Consider the following 16,961-nt stretch of genomic DNA (forward strand, 5'->3'; position numbering starts at 1 on the left):
GGGGGTTTTTCTCTTGTCATTTGAAAATCCCTGAACCTCACTTAAGTAATCCACGTGCTCCCTGCAAGAGTTCATACCCAACCCGATTTGGATTTATAAGGTACCTGTCAATAGAAATTAAACAGTAGGATTGAATGAATAAAGAGAAAGGTAAATTGCCTAAAATAGACAAAGGCTCAGAAACAAGAGCAGCAGATTTGGGAACATGAGGGCTGTGCTTGACTCCAGGAGTCCTCTGCTGTGCAAGACAGGGTAAGTGGCTTCACCTCTCCCTGCGTGTCCTCTCCTGCGTTGTCACTTGTTATCTATTTAGGTTGTAAGCCGTGTGGATAAGGACCTGACACTCGCCACGTGTTTTACAATGTCAAGCAAAGATAGGTAAGGCTGCAAGGTGATACCAGAATATACGGGTATTAACAACTCCTCCGGCGCTTAAAGCTGATGGTGAGGCTGAAGAGTCCCCAGCCCCTGAGCAGTGTTTGCAGGCATGCTCTGTGGAAAGTAACTTGGGGTTTCATCAGAGATTTTATCCCATCACAGTAACATTCAGTGCCTAAATCGGGATTTCAGTAGGTGCTGTAGGTACAGGCGTGGTGTCCACCATCTGCCCAAAAGACAGGCAGGTTTCTACCATGAGGTGTAAATACTTAAATCAGAGGTACTAAACGCTTACTAGCACTTTTAGTACTAAGCTGCACGGGTAGCATCCTGTGTAAGATCTTCCATTGACCGAAGACAGAGATGAGAAATTCCCAGGGCTGGAAGAAGGGAGGAGGGTTTTCTTGGCTCAGGGTAGATGCTCACCGGGAAGAATTCATTGTGCCAAGGAAGCTGCTCACAGCGCTTAAGATTCGGGACTGCGCAGTCTGTGGGATATAGGTAGCTTTATAGCTGTTGCTTGTAGCAATTTGTGGTTTATTTCCATTTTGAGGGTTTGGGGCATTGTTTTTTAAACTGTCTTGTCTACTCCAGTGTGACACCAGTTGCAACGCTCTTTCTCCTGCAGTGCCTGCATCTGCCTCCTGGCTGGTTTGTCACTGTTTTCCAAACTGTTTCTGACAAACACTTTGTCCTATTTTAGTGATTTCATGAAAAAATTTCCCTCTCAAAAAGGTTGGTTCTATATATGATATACTTGAAGGCTATGTGGTTGTTTTTATTGGTTGATGTTGCCATAAATGCCAAACTGTTGAAACTTTACATTTAAATCTTAAGTCCAAAATTTAAAATACTTGACTCGTGTTTTCAAAGCTTGGGGGCCTCTTACTGGAGTGTACCATAAAAGCATATGAAAAGTAGAAAAGCTCTGTGAACCAAAGTGAACCTCCACGTCCCCAGGGGATCCTGTGGTGAAGGTCATTGTGCTCTGTGGCATAGAGCAGAGGTGTCTCACTTGTCTCTAGAATTTGTGATCATTTGTGTGATCTGTGCGGCATTGGTTAACTGGCTTGCTCACAGGCGCTTTCAAAGGAAACCCAATACACAAAGGGAGCTTCACAGCTCCCACAAGACTTAACACTTCCTAGGTCTCTCCATCTAAACAAGACATACCACCGTCTAGGTCTCCTCCTAAACAAAGCCAGTCTTTTCAGTCCTGGCTAATGAGAAATCTTAGTTCCGTGACTCGTCTCATTTACTTCTGCCACCAGACTTTATTTCTGCTATGTCTTTTCTGAGGTGGCGAGACATAAGCTGGACATACTCCAGATCATGATGTACTGCTAAAAGGCATAACAGTCTACTGTTATTTTTCCTGTCCCAATCTTTGTTACTCACGGTATTTTGTTTGGTTTATGTCAGTTCATCTACCAACCCTTCACAGCAATTCTCAGGTCTTTCTTTCCCCAAAAGCCCAGCCATGCCTGTGAGCAGTTCAGGTCATGTCTTCCAATATGTATTACTTTACATAGGTAAACAACTATTTTATCTACCACATTGCTCCAAATTACCTGGTTTTCAAGTAATATGGAATTCATCAAAACCTACTTTAAGCTTTACTGGCCTAAAAAGTTCTGCATCTGCAAATTTCAGCACTACTTTTTGCCTACAAAAATAATCAATCACCTATTTCAGCACAGATTTACAACAAGCTTTGTCTGATTGCAAATTTATCATTTATTTCTAGTTTGTCTTCTGACTCTTTGCCAGTCTCATACATCAAGCAAGTGTCTATCCACATAGCGTCTGATATATATCTTATTGTCGCAGCACATTGAGACATAATCATTCAGCATGGTGAGGAATTGCTACTGCCAACTCCATCCCAATTTATATGCACACAGCTAGTTGTCCTTTGTTACTGATTTATCACGTTTGCCCATTTGCCTACTCCCAGCACTGTGTACTCGGGTTTGTTTCCATCATCAAAAGCCCAGAAGTAAAACCCCACTGAGCTACACCTATTTTTACACCTGCCTGCGTGACGCAGTTTGCTGTGAGCCCAGCAGATCCTCGCTCCACCAGGCACTCAGCCTCTCCTTGCTTGCAGCAAGGAAATCTTGCTCATCCCCTCATCTGCTCTCACAAAGCCCGAGCCTTCCTAGACCTCTCCTCCCTACTCCCCAGCACCCCTGTGCCCGTGAGTCAGCCCTCAATCTAAGCAAAATAGAAATAAAAAAAATAAAACCGTTATTCAAAAATGAATGCCCACAGTCCATGTCCTCTCAGCTACGGGCAGGTCCCACAGAACCACAGCTCCGTGTTGGGCGATCCCACACAAGCGGCTCTGTCCTTGCGCGGAATTGCGCTCCTCCTTTCTCATTAGACCAAGGCACGGCTTGACCCTCTTCCAGCTGAAGCCAGATAACTCCCAGGGGTCATTTTCACACGAACGCGGTCAGATCTGATCAGTTGTTAGATGTTTAGTTGTTGCTCATCGTTTTAATTAAAGCACGTAAGTAACCAGCTCGGAGGCTGCTCATGTATTGTTTCAGGGGAGATGGGGGAGAAGGTAGACAAGCTGCAATGATGTCATCTGCAAAAAAAGCTGTTTGCACTAAGTACAAGCAACGACAAGAGTTAACGATAAAAGTCCTAGAATAAGAGCATTTTTACAGTGTGTCTTAAGCTGTCGCGTAGGGCCTGTTTTGCTGAAGCATTTCTTAAATTCGGTTGTTAATTTCTTTGGGTCCTGAAAAGAGAGAACACCTCTCCCTGCACTTTCGCACCAGATCCATGCTGGAGTGAGTAAATCACACGGTGCAAACCAGCAACTGAGCGTGATCTTTCCAATGTAGCTTGTCCCTCTTTCAGATACAGCAATTACAGTTTCTTATTATTAGCGCCAGCTTAACCCACTTATGCCCAACCTGACTCATAAAATTTTAGGGGAAATAGTTGGGCTCCTAACCATCAAAGAAGAGGGAGGGGCGGGTGTTGTTTTTAACTGGGACATTTCGGTGATCCACTTTCAAGCACAGCCAGCCTTGCTGCTGCAGCGCAATGAGGGTGTGGGCAAGTTTTGGCTTGGAACAGGAACAAGCAACCAGGGAGAAGAGGGTGGGGGAAACAAGGGCCGGAGAAGAAGGACGCGTTAAGCTTGTCTCATTGCAGCCCTATAGCCACATCAAGAAGCTGCTGTCACAGGTGAAAACCCCTGTCCTAGATGCTGAACAACATGAAGTGAAATTAGCTGTTAAGCCAAAAAGCAAATAAATAGGATATGCATGTAAAGTAAACCATGGGACGGGTAGGTATGGTAAAGCTAATGGAAGTTTTAGGTCTTTTTAAAATGCCTTGGGATTCTTCATAGAGAATATAAGATTTATGCTGTACAAGTTAAGAATTAACTCTAAATCAGACCTTAAAAGAGGGAGATATGAAGAGGGAAATACAATAAAAATCAAAGGATGTGGTGAAGGTCAAAGGTGAGAAAAACTGCAGAAGTAATGAACTTTTTGCAGTCAAGGCTAAAACTAACCACAGCGTACAAGATCAGACTGGTTCAGCTAACCACAGGGTCAACAAAATCAGGCTTTGGGCAAGATCTATTCTGTCCAGAAATATGTTTGCCATATTTGTATTCATCTTTATATTAGAGTTTAAAAGACCAGCTTTGCCCCAAGACAAAGAGACCTTTTGGTGCTGATCCTGTGCATCTTTAGGCTTTGACCTATAGGTCCTTCATCATGTAAAATCTAAAGTTTGTCCAACAGCTGGCCGCTTGGTAATGTCCCTTGACATAGTTGCTTCTTAGACCTTACACATTTTCAGAATTAAGATTATTTTGTTATGCTTTAAAAATTAATTATGTGTTTTTCTTTAAAGTAATACTTGTGATGCCTTTTTTTTTTTTTTTTTTTTTTTTTGTCATGATCTTTACACCATGGTTAACATTTTCCATAAAGCTCTTTTAAAACTGTTTTGGACGTCACTGCAGCAGATTCTTCAAACTCCACAGGCCTCTATCAGCTTCAGGTCGGGGGAAAGGAAGGACCAATATTAGTGTTTCTGCAACAAGCCCATACCTTGACTTTACAAAAGCAGGCATTTAGAAAGGTACGCTTCATGTAGCTAGAAAGTATCTTTTTCTTACCCAAACTTGCCCTATCTTCTGAAGTTCACACTGGGGCAGCAGTGATCACTACAGGCTATTTTCTTGCAAGGCTTCATATACTCCAAAGGAAGAACAGCAGTTTTCCAGAATAAGAAACTTTAACTCAGTTGATTTGGTTCCTCTTGAATTTGTGACTGCAAAAAATTATCAGGGGAAAACTCAAAAAACCAAGGTTTAATTTTTTTGAAAGCTAGCAGCCAAATGTCATAAAGACAAGGATTAGCTAAAATACATAACAACCCACTTGAAAATTGGCGATGACGTTCCCAAGTCTCAGCTAGCCAGCGTCTGCTGCCTTTCTGGCAAAGTTATCTTTACAGTGATTCCTCTTGCCCTGGACTTCATGTTTCTTTCCAAAGCAGAAAAACACTGCAAGACTCCACAAGATAAGCAAAATAGCCAGTAGCTATATCTCACAGGAGGTTACTGGCAGAGCTGTAAATTTAAAGAAGGAAAAAAAAATGTCGTAACTGTTCATGTTAAACACAGAGTATGACCCCTAGGAATGCAACACGGGGGCAGAATTCTGAGACCAAGAAATTATATCCAAAATCAGATAACTTCTTTTTTCTATTTAGTTTGACCATTTCTCCCTTCTAACGTAATAGCAACCATCATAAAGCGTAAAAAACAGTTGCACCAGTGAAGAGCACTGTGTTAACAGGTACCGTACATTAAAATGAATTGCCTTCTCCCAGGACCTCAGATGCTTCGGTCTGGGAACACCAGCTCTCTGAATAAACTTCAGTCAGGAGGTATATCCTAACACCGGGCAACTCATGACCATCCCTCCCCACTGCTTCAAGTAAAGCTGAGGGCAGGACCCAGGATGAGCACCCGCATCACCCTCCCGGATGGGGCTTTGCTGAAAACACCTGTAATTAGTCCAAACAGACACCGGTTTGGCAGAAGTTTTCAGTCATTTTCTCTGCCTTCTGGATTACAGGCAGTCAATGTAATCAAAACCAACAGACCAGTCAAAAAAAAAAAATAAAAATCTTTGAAGTTTTCCTACAAGCTCCTACCCCAGCATCTGTCTGACCTGGGACAGGGATGCAGAGTCAGTGCAGGGCAATGATTTTGTAACCAGGGACCCTACTGAAATGATATCACGTCGCTTCAACTGAAAGACATCCACATGAATACCAGTGAATGAAATGCTCGCCCCATCACGGTCAGACCATCAGGGGTTTGCCCTCACCAGCGCATGGAGAGCCAGGCACTGGAGGATGTGAGTGCAACGGCGTCATGGCGGTTTTATGTCCGTGTGCTCCTGTGGGAGTAGCATCAGTGATGGATGACGTTGCCCTCAGCAGCGATGAAGTGCTCCTTGTACCTGGGATTTCTCCCTTCTGCTGCCCTTTTGCCCCAGGACAGCCTCAGGCCCCTCCTAGAGCAGACCCTGCTTTTATGAGTACCTCAGCCCACGGATGTCCCAAAGCCAGTGGCAACTGAGACTGGCATCTCAGCTGGGCTTGACCTGCATTTCTGTGACATCTTGGGAGGTGTCTCATTCCAGAGGCAGATTTTCAAAACAGCACTGGTTTGTGAAGGGACTCTCAGCCAGGGAACTTGTAACCAACAGCTGGTTCAGGTTTACCAGCTGAAGCACAATTTTGCAGCAGTCTAGTCTAAGAAAACTTAAAAAAATCAAACTATTCATGCAAAAAGGCAGATCCCTAACTTAACTTGTTTTCTTATCAAGAGATTCAAAACAAAGAAAAAAAAACGCAATTGTGAATTGGCATCTACCCATGTAATCAGTGAAACAAGGCCTTTGCTCAGAGCTTAGAAACAAGGATCATGAAAGAATGAACTGGGCACTTCTAGTCTAATACAAGCTCTCATGGCGCTGGAAATCCTGTCAGGGCTTTTGACCAGCCATACATCGCTGTCCTTCCCAGTAAGCTGCTGGTCTTCCAGGTAAGCAGAGAGGGTGACAAGGAAGGAGTGACAACGGAGGAGAGAGGAGCAAAGCGAGAGCAATGCACAGACTCACGGACTTTTCCTGAGCACTCACATGACAGATGCTCTGTACCGCTGGAAACACACATCACTGATCTCTCGGCTCAGGATTTCGGAGCAGGAGAGCATGAAGTCTGTCCCCGTTACTGCAGGGAAGCTGAAAGCCCATTACATGCAGCACAACGCCAGCCACGCGCTCCTAGGCAGCCACAGGTATATTACAGCAGCACAGGGAGAGCTTTCTGGGGCAAGCAGTTAGGGTATTTGACTACAAGAGACATTTAAACCATTGATGTCCCTGTTGTCACACAGTAAAGTATGATATACAGTCCCCTTGTCCATCACTTGACAGTGCAATCTCTGCTAAAACCTACACTTTAAGATGCTTCACATTCAGATCTGCCATTCTTGCAAGTAAAACAGAAGCATCTTTGAAGCTGTAATTAACTTGAAAGCCATACTCGACAACTGCAGAGTAAGACGATCCTCAGCTTTAATGTATTTCAGGGCAGAAAATGAAAATGTGGGTTATAAAAACAATTCACTCATGAGACATCCGTACTTATCGGAAGTGAAATACAACCATTTGTGCCCAATGTCCTACCATCTGTGCCAAGCCTATTGATAAACCTTCCCTGACAGGATGAAATACTGCTCCTGTAAAGGCATCCTTAACATAATATGCCTCTACAGCATTGGGCTGGACTAGGTTTGAAAAACAGCCTTTTATAATACACAGATGAATTTAGCACTTAAGAAGATTAATGGATTCATAAATAGCCTGGAAATCCAAACTCATTGAATTTAGTTCATGGAACAGGTCAAATAGGCATTTATCAAACCATCTGGCATCCTTCTTCCCTGGGGAAAAAAACTGCGATCGAGCTACGGATAGCTGAGGAGCCATCACAACAGGGAGGGTTTGGTTTTCCCTGTACTCAGCTTTCCTCTAGAAATCGCTGGTGCTAATTAGGCAGCAGTAGATCTTTTTGGACAGAGCCCTGCAGACCAGAGTAGGCTGCCCCAAGGCACGTGTCTTGAAGCCACCGGAGACGCTGCCTTTTTTGCTGGCAAAACGTGCAGGCAAAAAAAAAACCGGCTTCCCTGTCTCACGTGGCAGCTGCTCCGGGAGTTCAGGAGGGCTCAGTAATTTTGTGCACGAGCTAACGTTGGCTTTCAACAGAGCTGTTTAGCCTATGGGGCTGCGGGACCACCAGTGAACAGACCCGACCCAAGGCACCTTCGCTGAAGCGTTGAGCCCTTTTTTGAAAAAGTTTTATTTATTCCCCCAGTTTTCCCAGACAATCACAGATGCAAGAGGGCACAAGAGCTGCTAAGAAAAGGTCTTTGTGCATGAATTTGTACATTGCCCACCATTTTTCAACTGTTCTATGCCCAAAGTCTATCTTCAGCTGGCCTGTCCTTTGCATATTTTTTTTGGATACTCATTGGTGTGCGACTGGGGGAAGGGGCAGAGGCAAGAACAGCTACTCCCCGTTGTTTTTAGCCAACGTGTTGTCCATACTGATCCACTACCTTAGCAAAGAGTGAGCCAGGGCAGCTCTCCCTCTGCCACTGCTGCTTCAGCACCCACAGGGACCGAGCCAGGCAGGGCTGGAGGTCACGTTCTTGTTGAATTGGTCATGAAAAGGGGGGAGGGGGGGTGTTACGAAAGTATTTGATAGGTTTTTTTAATTAATTTCCATTTTTATTCCTATTTCATGACATCTTAGCAGTACTAAAGGACTGTATATGCTGTATCATTTCATAGGAACATGTACATCATAGTATGATAAGCCATATATAATAATTTAATATAGTTAAAATATCACAGAATTGTATGCCTATATAGTCACTTATTTTTTAAAGCATTGCTACTTAACACAAATGTAAGCATGGTCATGTTCTAAGTTAAACTGTCTATTCTTTATGCTGCAATAAGTAGCTTGCCATTTACTCTAGACCATAAAAAGGACATTCATGTGCACACATTTGAGTAGCCTACAAAAAAACCCAGCAGAGTAATTCGAAGATCTCAAAACAAATGGGGGTTTTGAGCAGTTAATTTATTTTTGTGAGCAAAATATCAGATTATTTTATTGATATGCCCTGATACATAAAACGTGATCATTCTTTCTGGCCATATTAGCAGCTTTCATTGAAGATTTCAAAGACAAAACATGTAAGATGCCATATAAAAGAAAATGATGGCATAGTTGGTTAGTACAGCATAATATGACATGCTATGTGGTACACATTAGTGGTGGAATTAATGCAAAATATTTAGTAGGGCCTGGTTGCATTTGTCGTGTTCTGCCCCTGCTGTCATGCCATGAAATAATCTACAAATAAAAACACTATATTCCTTGGAACAATAGATTCATTGAAAAATAAAAATACATTGAAATGACATTAATAAGTAAGCCATTCATTTTAAATAGCTTTGCCTCAGAGAAGAACGTTTTGACAAACATGGGTCTGTCTGGTTCCTCTGCACCTGTGCCAGGATAGCAGCGGGGAGAAAGGATCAAAATCCCAAAATCCTGTCTGTAGTCATGGCCAAAACACTGTGCCCATCCCAGACCCGCCTGGGGCAGGCGCCCTCCCCAGATGCTGTTCTGTTCACAAGGGCTAGTGCTGCATCCCCGGACGCTGCCCAGGACAGCCCAGCTCCCCCCGGCACACCCTGGTGGAAATCAGGAATGGTTCGCCAGTCTTCAGCAGCACCCGCCGTGGGTGTCTGTCAGGATATGAATGGGGGGGGCTGGTTTTGCTGCCTCATCTTGCTCTCATAAAGTCGATGGTTGCGTCAACCAGAGTTGGCCCAACGGAATAAGCGGCGCTGCACCGCCATCCGTGCAGAGCCCTCTTCCCTCCTCTCCCAGCAAGGGACACCGCACGTCTCTAAGCAAAACTCACCTTACTGCTATTCTTTCATTCCTCATCTTCCACGCCGGTCGGTGAGTGTCCGGGAGGCTCTGAGACCCCACACGGCAGAGCGGCACCCAGCCTTGAACCAGATCCTACCAGCTCCCAGGGGAATCTGGAGCCAGATCCAACCAACCCAACCTGGGAGAGTTTGGAGCCAGTTATATATCGGAGGCCCGCGACACAAACTTTTCCCTAATGACTAGGTAGGGACAGGGACTAAACGCTTAAGCAGGAGCCACGCTCCATGCAGCCCTTGGACTATTTGCACCGCAAAACAATCACTGTAAAAAGTGCTGGGAGGTAAAAAGAGAAGGAGATGGCCTCCATGCTGTCTTCCCCCACCCCAGAAGAAACCCCATCGGTCAGTCCATCCAGCTGGGTGCTGTTACCATAGGCTTCGGTGGCATTTGCCACCTCTTCGGGAAGGCCCATCTGGAGCAAGAGTTTGGAGATAAGGCTGTTGAACTTGCTCTCTGTGGTAGACCAAGGCTCTTCACTTGGGGTCGGGCCTTCGGATGTAATGTTGAGCTCCACCGGGTCGAGACAGTAACCTTCTGGCGATCTCTCGTAGAGCACGTCCGTCAGGTCAATGCCAGCTACTGAGGAGGGGGAGGCACAGGGAATATCCCTGACGAGCCTGTAATTCTCCATCCACTCCTTCAGCCACTCGATGCGGCAGTCGCACTCCCAGGGATTGCGGAAGAGGTACAGCCGCCCAAGGAAGTACACCGGCTGGAAGACGGAAAAGGGCAGGGTCGTCAGGTTGTTGCTGTTCAAGTGCAAGGCGACCAGACTGGTGAGGTTTTCAAAAGCCCCTTCCTCAATGTGGTTGATCCTGTTGCGGTCCAGGTAGAGGACCTCCAGCTCCCCCAGGTCCCTGAACCAGGTGTTGGAAATGTTCCTGAGAAAATTACCCCCCAGGTTGAGCATCTTCAGGCACCTCAGGCCGTCGAAGGAGTTTTCTGGCAGCTCGCTGATCAAATTGTCGTTCAGGTACAGGTACTCCATCTTCCGGCAGCCCTGAAAAGCTCCCTCGTGAATGACGTTTATCCTGTTGTCCTGCAGATTCAGGTATTTCAGCTTGGTCAGGCCCTGCAGGGAGTTATAGGCTACCGCTTCGATCCTGTTTCTCTCCAGGTAAACATGGGTGAGGTTCTCCATGCCCCTGATGGCACCTGGGATCCTCCGAAAGTTGTTCTGGAAGCAGAAGAGCTCCTGCAGAGCCGGCAACTCAATGAAGATCCTGTCCGGGATGTTGAAAAGGTTGCAGTCCGCCAGGTCCAGCCTCACCAGCCGTCTGAGGGCAGTGAAAGTCCGCGTGTGGAGATAGCGAATGTACTCGTTGTGGGCCATCTTCAGCTCGGTCAAGCTGGGCAGCCCCTTGAAAGCCCCTGGGGTGATGAAGGAGATATTGTTGTGGTTGAGCGACAGGGATTTGAGGGAAGGCAAGGTCCCGAAGGCCCTCTCGGAGAGGAACTTGATGCTGTTTTTGTCCAGGTTGATAGAGGAGGCTTCACAAGGGAAGTCACTAGGGATCTGCCCCAGACCGGCACGATCGCAGAGGACGGAGCAGCTCCGCTCCTGGGTGCACACGCAGTTGGCAGGGCAGGACCGCACGCACGCCCACACCGCATGGACATGGGGGACCCAAAGGATCACTGTCAGAGAGGAACGCGCCATCCCCACGGAGGCACGGGAGGAGAGAATGGGGATGCGTCATTAGCAAATACATTAGTCACGACAGGAAAAAGAAATTACACTGTCTTTGCCTTCCTTTTAGCTAGGCGAATTGTCACACGCTACTTATACACCAGAGCTGACCAAGGAGATCGTGTGAAAGATTCCTAAAAGTCTTCTGCTGGGGTTTTTAAACCCTCTGAGAAGGTGTGTGTGTGTGTGTGTATATATATATATATATATATATAAAACGCCATCTAGAATATCACCTCTGATTAATTTCTCTACCCAAAAGGGGGATTCACCTGGACTTAAGTATTTCTCAGTGTCTCTGTGATTGGTCTTTCTGCAAGTTGATGGGGACACGGTTTGGCCGGGGAGCAGGCAGAGATGCTTTGAAGGCCAGCAGCTGTGGATGGGTTGCAGTATTTCTGGGTGGGAAAGAGGGGAGGGCAGTGTATGCTAGTCCAGCAGTGGACAGGGGACAGTTAGTTAGATAGTTAGTGGGCAGTTAGTTGCCTGGGGCACGTCAAATTCATGCGTCTTGCTGTTTTCTTTTCTTTGTTCATTCAACCTAACGTTTCTGCACCATGAGCTGGCGCAGCACTACAAGGGGGACTATCGGCTCTCAAGGACGCAGTACAGTGTTTAAAAACACATTACCACTGTGTACTGGTAGAGCGGCGCGAGGAAAAACAAATTAAGGGATATTGTTCAACTGCTTGCTTCATGATCTCATCATAGATGAGATAGATACTCTGCGCCTCCAGCACAGTTTTTACTGTTTTGCCAATTCTCAAGGCGGTCACCATAGTGCCTTATGCTTGATGGGAACAGCTGCTTTGCCCTTTTATCAGCCTGACATGAGAGGTATGTGGCTATTGTTGTTTCTTTTCAAGTTAGTCCCACACAGGTGGATGTACAACAAGGAGGAGGAGGAGAGCACTCTTGGGGAGAAATCAGAGAAGAACAAAAGGAATGGGAGGCATCAGCCTCCGCAGACAGGCATTTTTGTAGGGAAATAACATCCAGTCAATCAGACATCTGTGAAATAAACTCAATAGAGAGGAAGAACTGAAGGCAGAGCTCATTCTGTAATTGCTCTTGCAGGCACATCCTACCTGCCGCTCAACAAAATGAGCAGCCACGCCAGCGAACTCTCCATGTAGTCACTAGTGGGAAACGGAGGTATTGCTACTGCCTGGTTTTTTCTGCTGCAGTTTATTGGCTCCCACAGAAGCATAATCCTTTTAGGTTTTTTTTCAACAAGACGTGAGATACCAGCAGCCACCTTTATTACAGCACCGCTGGGATCACATTGCTGCCGCTGCTGCGTGTATGTCTGGCCCCAAGGGACAAGGACCGGGCTTTCCCCCACGCTCCTGCTGACTTGTCTGGAGAGCGGAGCTCCCAGCAGCCGGGCTGCCTCTCACCACCGGTTTGCAGCACAGCGATTGCCCGCTACAGCTATATTCCCGATGGACATTTTTACTAAGACAGACTTGTGAGATGATATGCCAGGAAACATCAGCTTCAGCAAGTGTCAAGCTTTTATTTTTGCAGCCTCTAAGGCTTTAATGTGCAGACCGAACTACAGTTCAAATTGCAATTGCTCTGTCCTTCCTCCATCCTTTTTAAAGGCAACATGCACGGTGCTGTATTTATGCCTTTACACTGCCTGTGGCTTCTTCAAGCAGGAGGCTTGCAAACCCAGTTGCTGGGCAGGTCCCCATTACAAGACATCAACCCAAGAGCCACCCAGCCTGGTGCTGTTCAAACTAACCTGGTCGTTGCATGCAGAAGAGGGATTTAGATATTTGGGTGGAGCAGCACAGAAGGACTTTAGCTGTGGCCTCTTTATCAAAATCCAAGTCCCATCAAGCCTGGCCACGCTATCGTGACCAGAGAACTAGCAAAACAGCATCACTTCAGGGATAAATGATAGTGAAGGACTCTTGAGAGGCGGAAAGGATTTTAGACAGGTTGTCATTTTGTTTGCTTGTTTGTATGCTCTCCTCCTTTTTCCTGAGCCCTTATCTAACATCCATGGCTAAAGGAAAGTGCCCCTTCAGTCAGGACCCTGGGTAGAAAACAGGCGAGGAGCCTAAGGACAAGAAGGGGATAACGCACCGGCCTCGGATTGCTTTTTCTTTGCGCAGGCTGCCCAGGGGCTGCCTCTTCTGCTACCCTTTGCACCAGTCCACTGTTGCTTGCATACAGGGGCATATGTTGTTTCTGTTACACCCTTACATAAACTGAGGGCCAGACAGATTAAGGATTTGCCTGTTCCCAAACGTCTGACCGCAGGTGGCTGTCTGGAATGGATGGATCCGAGTGTTGCTGCTGGAACAAGAGCCTTGCATATGCTCAGGGTGACATCCAGAGGGACGTATGTGCATAGGCTATCCTATATGTGAGTATGTCCCAGGCAAGTTCAACGTTTAGCTACGGTTATCCCGAGCTCAGGCACAGCTCGCGCCTTCAGAGCAGACCTCTCCCAGCAGCTGTGTACCCTGTGTGCATAGGAATGAGCACGGTGATAACCAAATCCCATCCTTCCCCTCCCTGCTTGTTCTCTGATCACCTGATAAAGGAAATGTCTGTACCCAAGCCATATGCAGCCTGTTCTTATACACAAGGGGGGTTTAGTGCCAAATCTGGGTCTTTTGCTAGTGGCATTTCACAGCACACTTCTAAGATCTCTATTTACAAGTGTATCTCTTTGCATAGTGCAGTACATGGAAAACAAACACTTGAGGACCATTCAAGCAGAAAACAATCCCCTGGCGATAGGAGCTCAGAGGAGCCCCTCAGCACTGCAGTCTTTGTGGCAATTCTCCCTCTTTCTCTTGCAAAAGAAGTCAGAAGAAAATCCTCCATCTGAACCCCACCAAACCCTCAGAAGATCTGCTGCTCAGAGCACAGGAGATGAGATCTCTGCTGTTGGCCAGATCTCCTCTGACCAACGTAACATGAAACATCTCCTCCTCGCCTTCCTTCCTCCTTCCCCTTCCCCAAAAAGGACATTCTTTGCTTTTAACATTGTGGCAGCAGACAGGGCAGCAGGTGGAAGGTGCCTCCAACTCAGTGGAACAGAGGGTGCTCAAATGAGATATATGTGTTTAACAAAAAGGGTGAAATACAGCAATAAGGTCAAAAATATTCATGAGGTTAAGGAATAAACAAAACTCCACCAAGGGGTGATCTCTTTTGCTTTTTTATACTATGGTAATTCAGCATTTGAAAGGAAAAGTGAGAGACTAAAAACATGTTTGCAGAGGTTTTAGAAGGGTAAAGAGACAATAATTGCAGTAATTGAGTATTTAACCTACACCTTTCCAAACGATCTGTCTAATCCACTACTTGGTAATGCAGAATAAGAGTATACTCACCATTTAAAATGATGGCAAACATTACCTTGATTATTCACTAGTGGCATTTCAGGTCTGGCAAGCAAACTTGAGGGATCTAAAAGCACACAGGAAGAACAGAGAAAGGTTTCATCCTCTGTCATTTCCCTGCATCATTTTCCCACAATAAGATCTATGTTTAGAAAGGAAGATGAAGGAAAAAGCTCCTCTTCCACAAACTTTCAAACTGAAGAAGTCTCCAGCACCTTTCTGGTATCTTTCTTCCACCACTGACCTTCTCAGGGAATCCTGCGGCTTTGTGCTGCTCCTTTTCAGGAGCTCATCCGCATCCTTCCCACCAGCCGTGCCAAGGGCAGGTTCCTATCATCTGAGGTGAAAAAAGATCAGTAAGAGGCTGGCCCTCTCCCTAAGAAATACGCGCTGGTACAGAGGAGCGCCACCAGCTTAGCATCAAACAGTCGAAACCAAAATTCCCAACAGAAATCACCTAGATACATTGCTTACCTAGCCAGGCAGTGGCTGTGTCCTCCCTCCTGCTCATGAGGCTGCCATTAGCCATACGAGTCAGTCTCTGAAAAGTTGGCATTTTTTTCTCACAAGCTATCATTTAATGGCAGGAAAATCCTCTGTATCAGAGGAGGATTAGCAGAGATGGAAGAATGTGTCTGTCCTCTAAAGCTCCCAAAGCAAAACAGGGATTGCAGACAAACCAAACTGATGCTTCCCCCCCCTCTGCCAACCCACTCTCCCCCCACCATTAAAAAAAAAAAACATACAGTTCAGAATTGGATTGCTGCCATTCAAACAGCATTGCTGAAAGTCATTACTCCACTCCCTATTATATAATGGCAGAGGAGGTGGGAGTGGAGGGTGCAGCCTAAACGGGATTATATTTGGGGGCAAGCGCAGGCTTATGGTTTCCCTTCGTTGAGCTCTCCGAACAGACGCAGCTTGCGACTCTTTTCCCCCATGCACGTTTTCCCAGTCCCATCGTGGCTCACACTGCTAACAGGATGCCCGTTTGCTTTGCTGTGCTGGGAATTGCTCCTGAAGGACAAGGAGACGCCAACAGCACCGGGAGAAGGGTCAGCAAACACAGGGAGCTTGTATGGTGTCTATGGCCCTGATAATAATGAACTCTGCCCTGTCTATGAGTGTGTTTTGCTTGTGATGCTGCAGCTGGTGCACGGAAATCATAAGGACAGGTTCTGTATGTGGCGATGTTTTAGCATTCAGGATGTGAATTGGGTTTTAAAGCCTTTTCTGACAGAATGATGATGGTTTCTTTGGAGAATGGGGGCTGAATAAGTGAGTTATCTCAGCCTCCCATGCCTTAGGTAATTGTGTTCACCATGTCAGAGGGAAAAATAGCTCTACTCTTCATTTCTAAGAAGTGAATTATTCTGCTTTTTTTTTTTTTTTTTTTTCAGGAAATGGAATACCTGATGAATTTATGCTTGTTACAGCAGGAGAGATTCAGCTGGGAACCAGCCTGCTGCTGCTTGGCTCTTCCTGCAAATTAAAGCACCCAGCCACATCAGGTTTATTTTGTTTTGGCTTTCCCTCAGTCTTAAGGCACCTGGCTGGCACCTCAGGAAATTTGTGTCTGTCTAAACAGCATGTAAGCAGGCTGGTGCTGGGGGACAGGCTGGAGGGAAGGGGGTGACCCATATAGCACCGATTTTTATCTGAAGGATACTTTTCCCCAGTGGTGTTGTAGCAACGCCCCCCCCCCAGCTTTGCACTTCTGCGCTTTGCACCATGCTGCTTTGCACTGAGGAGGAGATTTGCAAAGCCACACACAGGTGCGTTGCGGTCTCCGCCACGGAGCTGAAGCTGCTGGAGACCTTGTGGGGACAGAAGTGGCACCGTCTGGGTGCTCACCAGCACTGGGGCAGCTGCTGGTTCCCCTGAAGGTCCCGATTCCCATGGGAATACTGGGAAACCACAACCTATGTGATCGCAGAAAGCAGATCACTGGCCTTTCGGCAGTGAAGAAAACTAGGGGGGAGGAGGGGAAAGTGCTATTCCCAGCTCCTTTCTCCCCAGTATTTATGAGAGCCCTAACAGCGGTACCAGAAACCTTGTCTCTCCCCAGGTACACACATGCTGTAGACAAGGGTTAGAGGCAGTGGGCAAGGAGGGTACGCGGGACTCGGGGACAATTTGGTGTGTTAGACCTGCTGCTTGGTTTGCACAGCAATACTAAATCTACTTGTCAGAAACGGGGAAGGGATGATCTGCACCAAGGCACCAGATTTCTGCTGAGACTCTGCTGCTCTCCTGTGCCTCACTGCTCTTCTTCCATGTGCACAGTAAGGGACTGGTGGGGATGGGACGTAAAGGACTACTGAGCCCCAGAAAATGCTTTTGGGATCTGCAGAGTCACTTCCTTCAGAGGGGCAGCTTGCTGGACCAGGCAAACTACATCCCCTACGGAGGGTACTGGGAACCTCTGCTGG

The 16,961-nt window shown here is 46.5% G+C and overlaps 1 protein-coding gene across 6 annotated transcripts; it reads right to left on the reverse strand.

Moving 5' to 3' along the window:
- Positions 1-6,374: 6,374 nt before the first annotated feature.
- NYX (nyctalopin) lies at positions 6,375-15,189 on the reverse strand. Of its 6 annotated transcripts, none has more exons than XR_007510269.1 (4): positions 15,004-15,189; positions 14,546-14,596; positions 9,440-11,109; positions 6,375-6,666 (listed from the first exon to the last, which is right to left on the reverse strand). XR_007510269.1 is itself a non-coding variant. In XM_049834826.1 (4 exons), exons 3-4 carry the CDS (start codon positions 14,565-14,567, stop codon positions 9,710-9,712), a joined length of 1,422 nt encoding a protein of 473 aa, XP_049690783.1. In that variant the 5' UTR covers positions 14,568-14,596; positions 14,745-14,866; positions 15,004-15,092; the 3' UTR covers positions 7,036-9,709. The 6 variants fall into 6 exon arrangements, 4 of the variants coding, with proteins under 4 accessions (XP_049690783.1, XP_049690782.1, XP_049690781.1 ...); XR_007510268.1 differs by having other exon boundaries at positions 6,375-6,677; XM_049834826.1 differs by lacking the exon at positions 6,375-6,666 and adding an exon at positions 14,745-14,866 and having other exon boundaries at positions 7,036-11,109; positions 15,004-15,092.
- Positions 15,190-16,961: the final 1,772 nt, after the last annotated feature.

Source organism: Accipiter gentilis, chromosome 32, assembly GCF_929443795.1.
Source record: "Accipiter gentilis chromosome 32, bAccGen1.1, whole genome shotgun sequence".
Classification (NCBI taxonomy): domain Eukaryota; kingdom Metazoa; phylum Chordata; class Aves; order Accipitriformes; family Accipitridae; genus Astur; species Astur gentilis.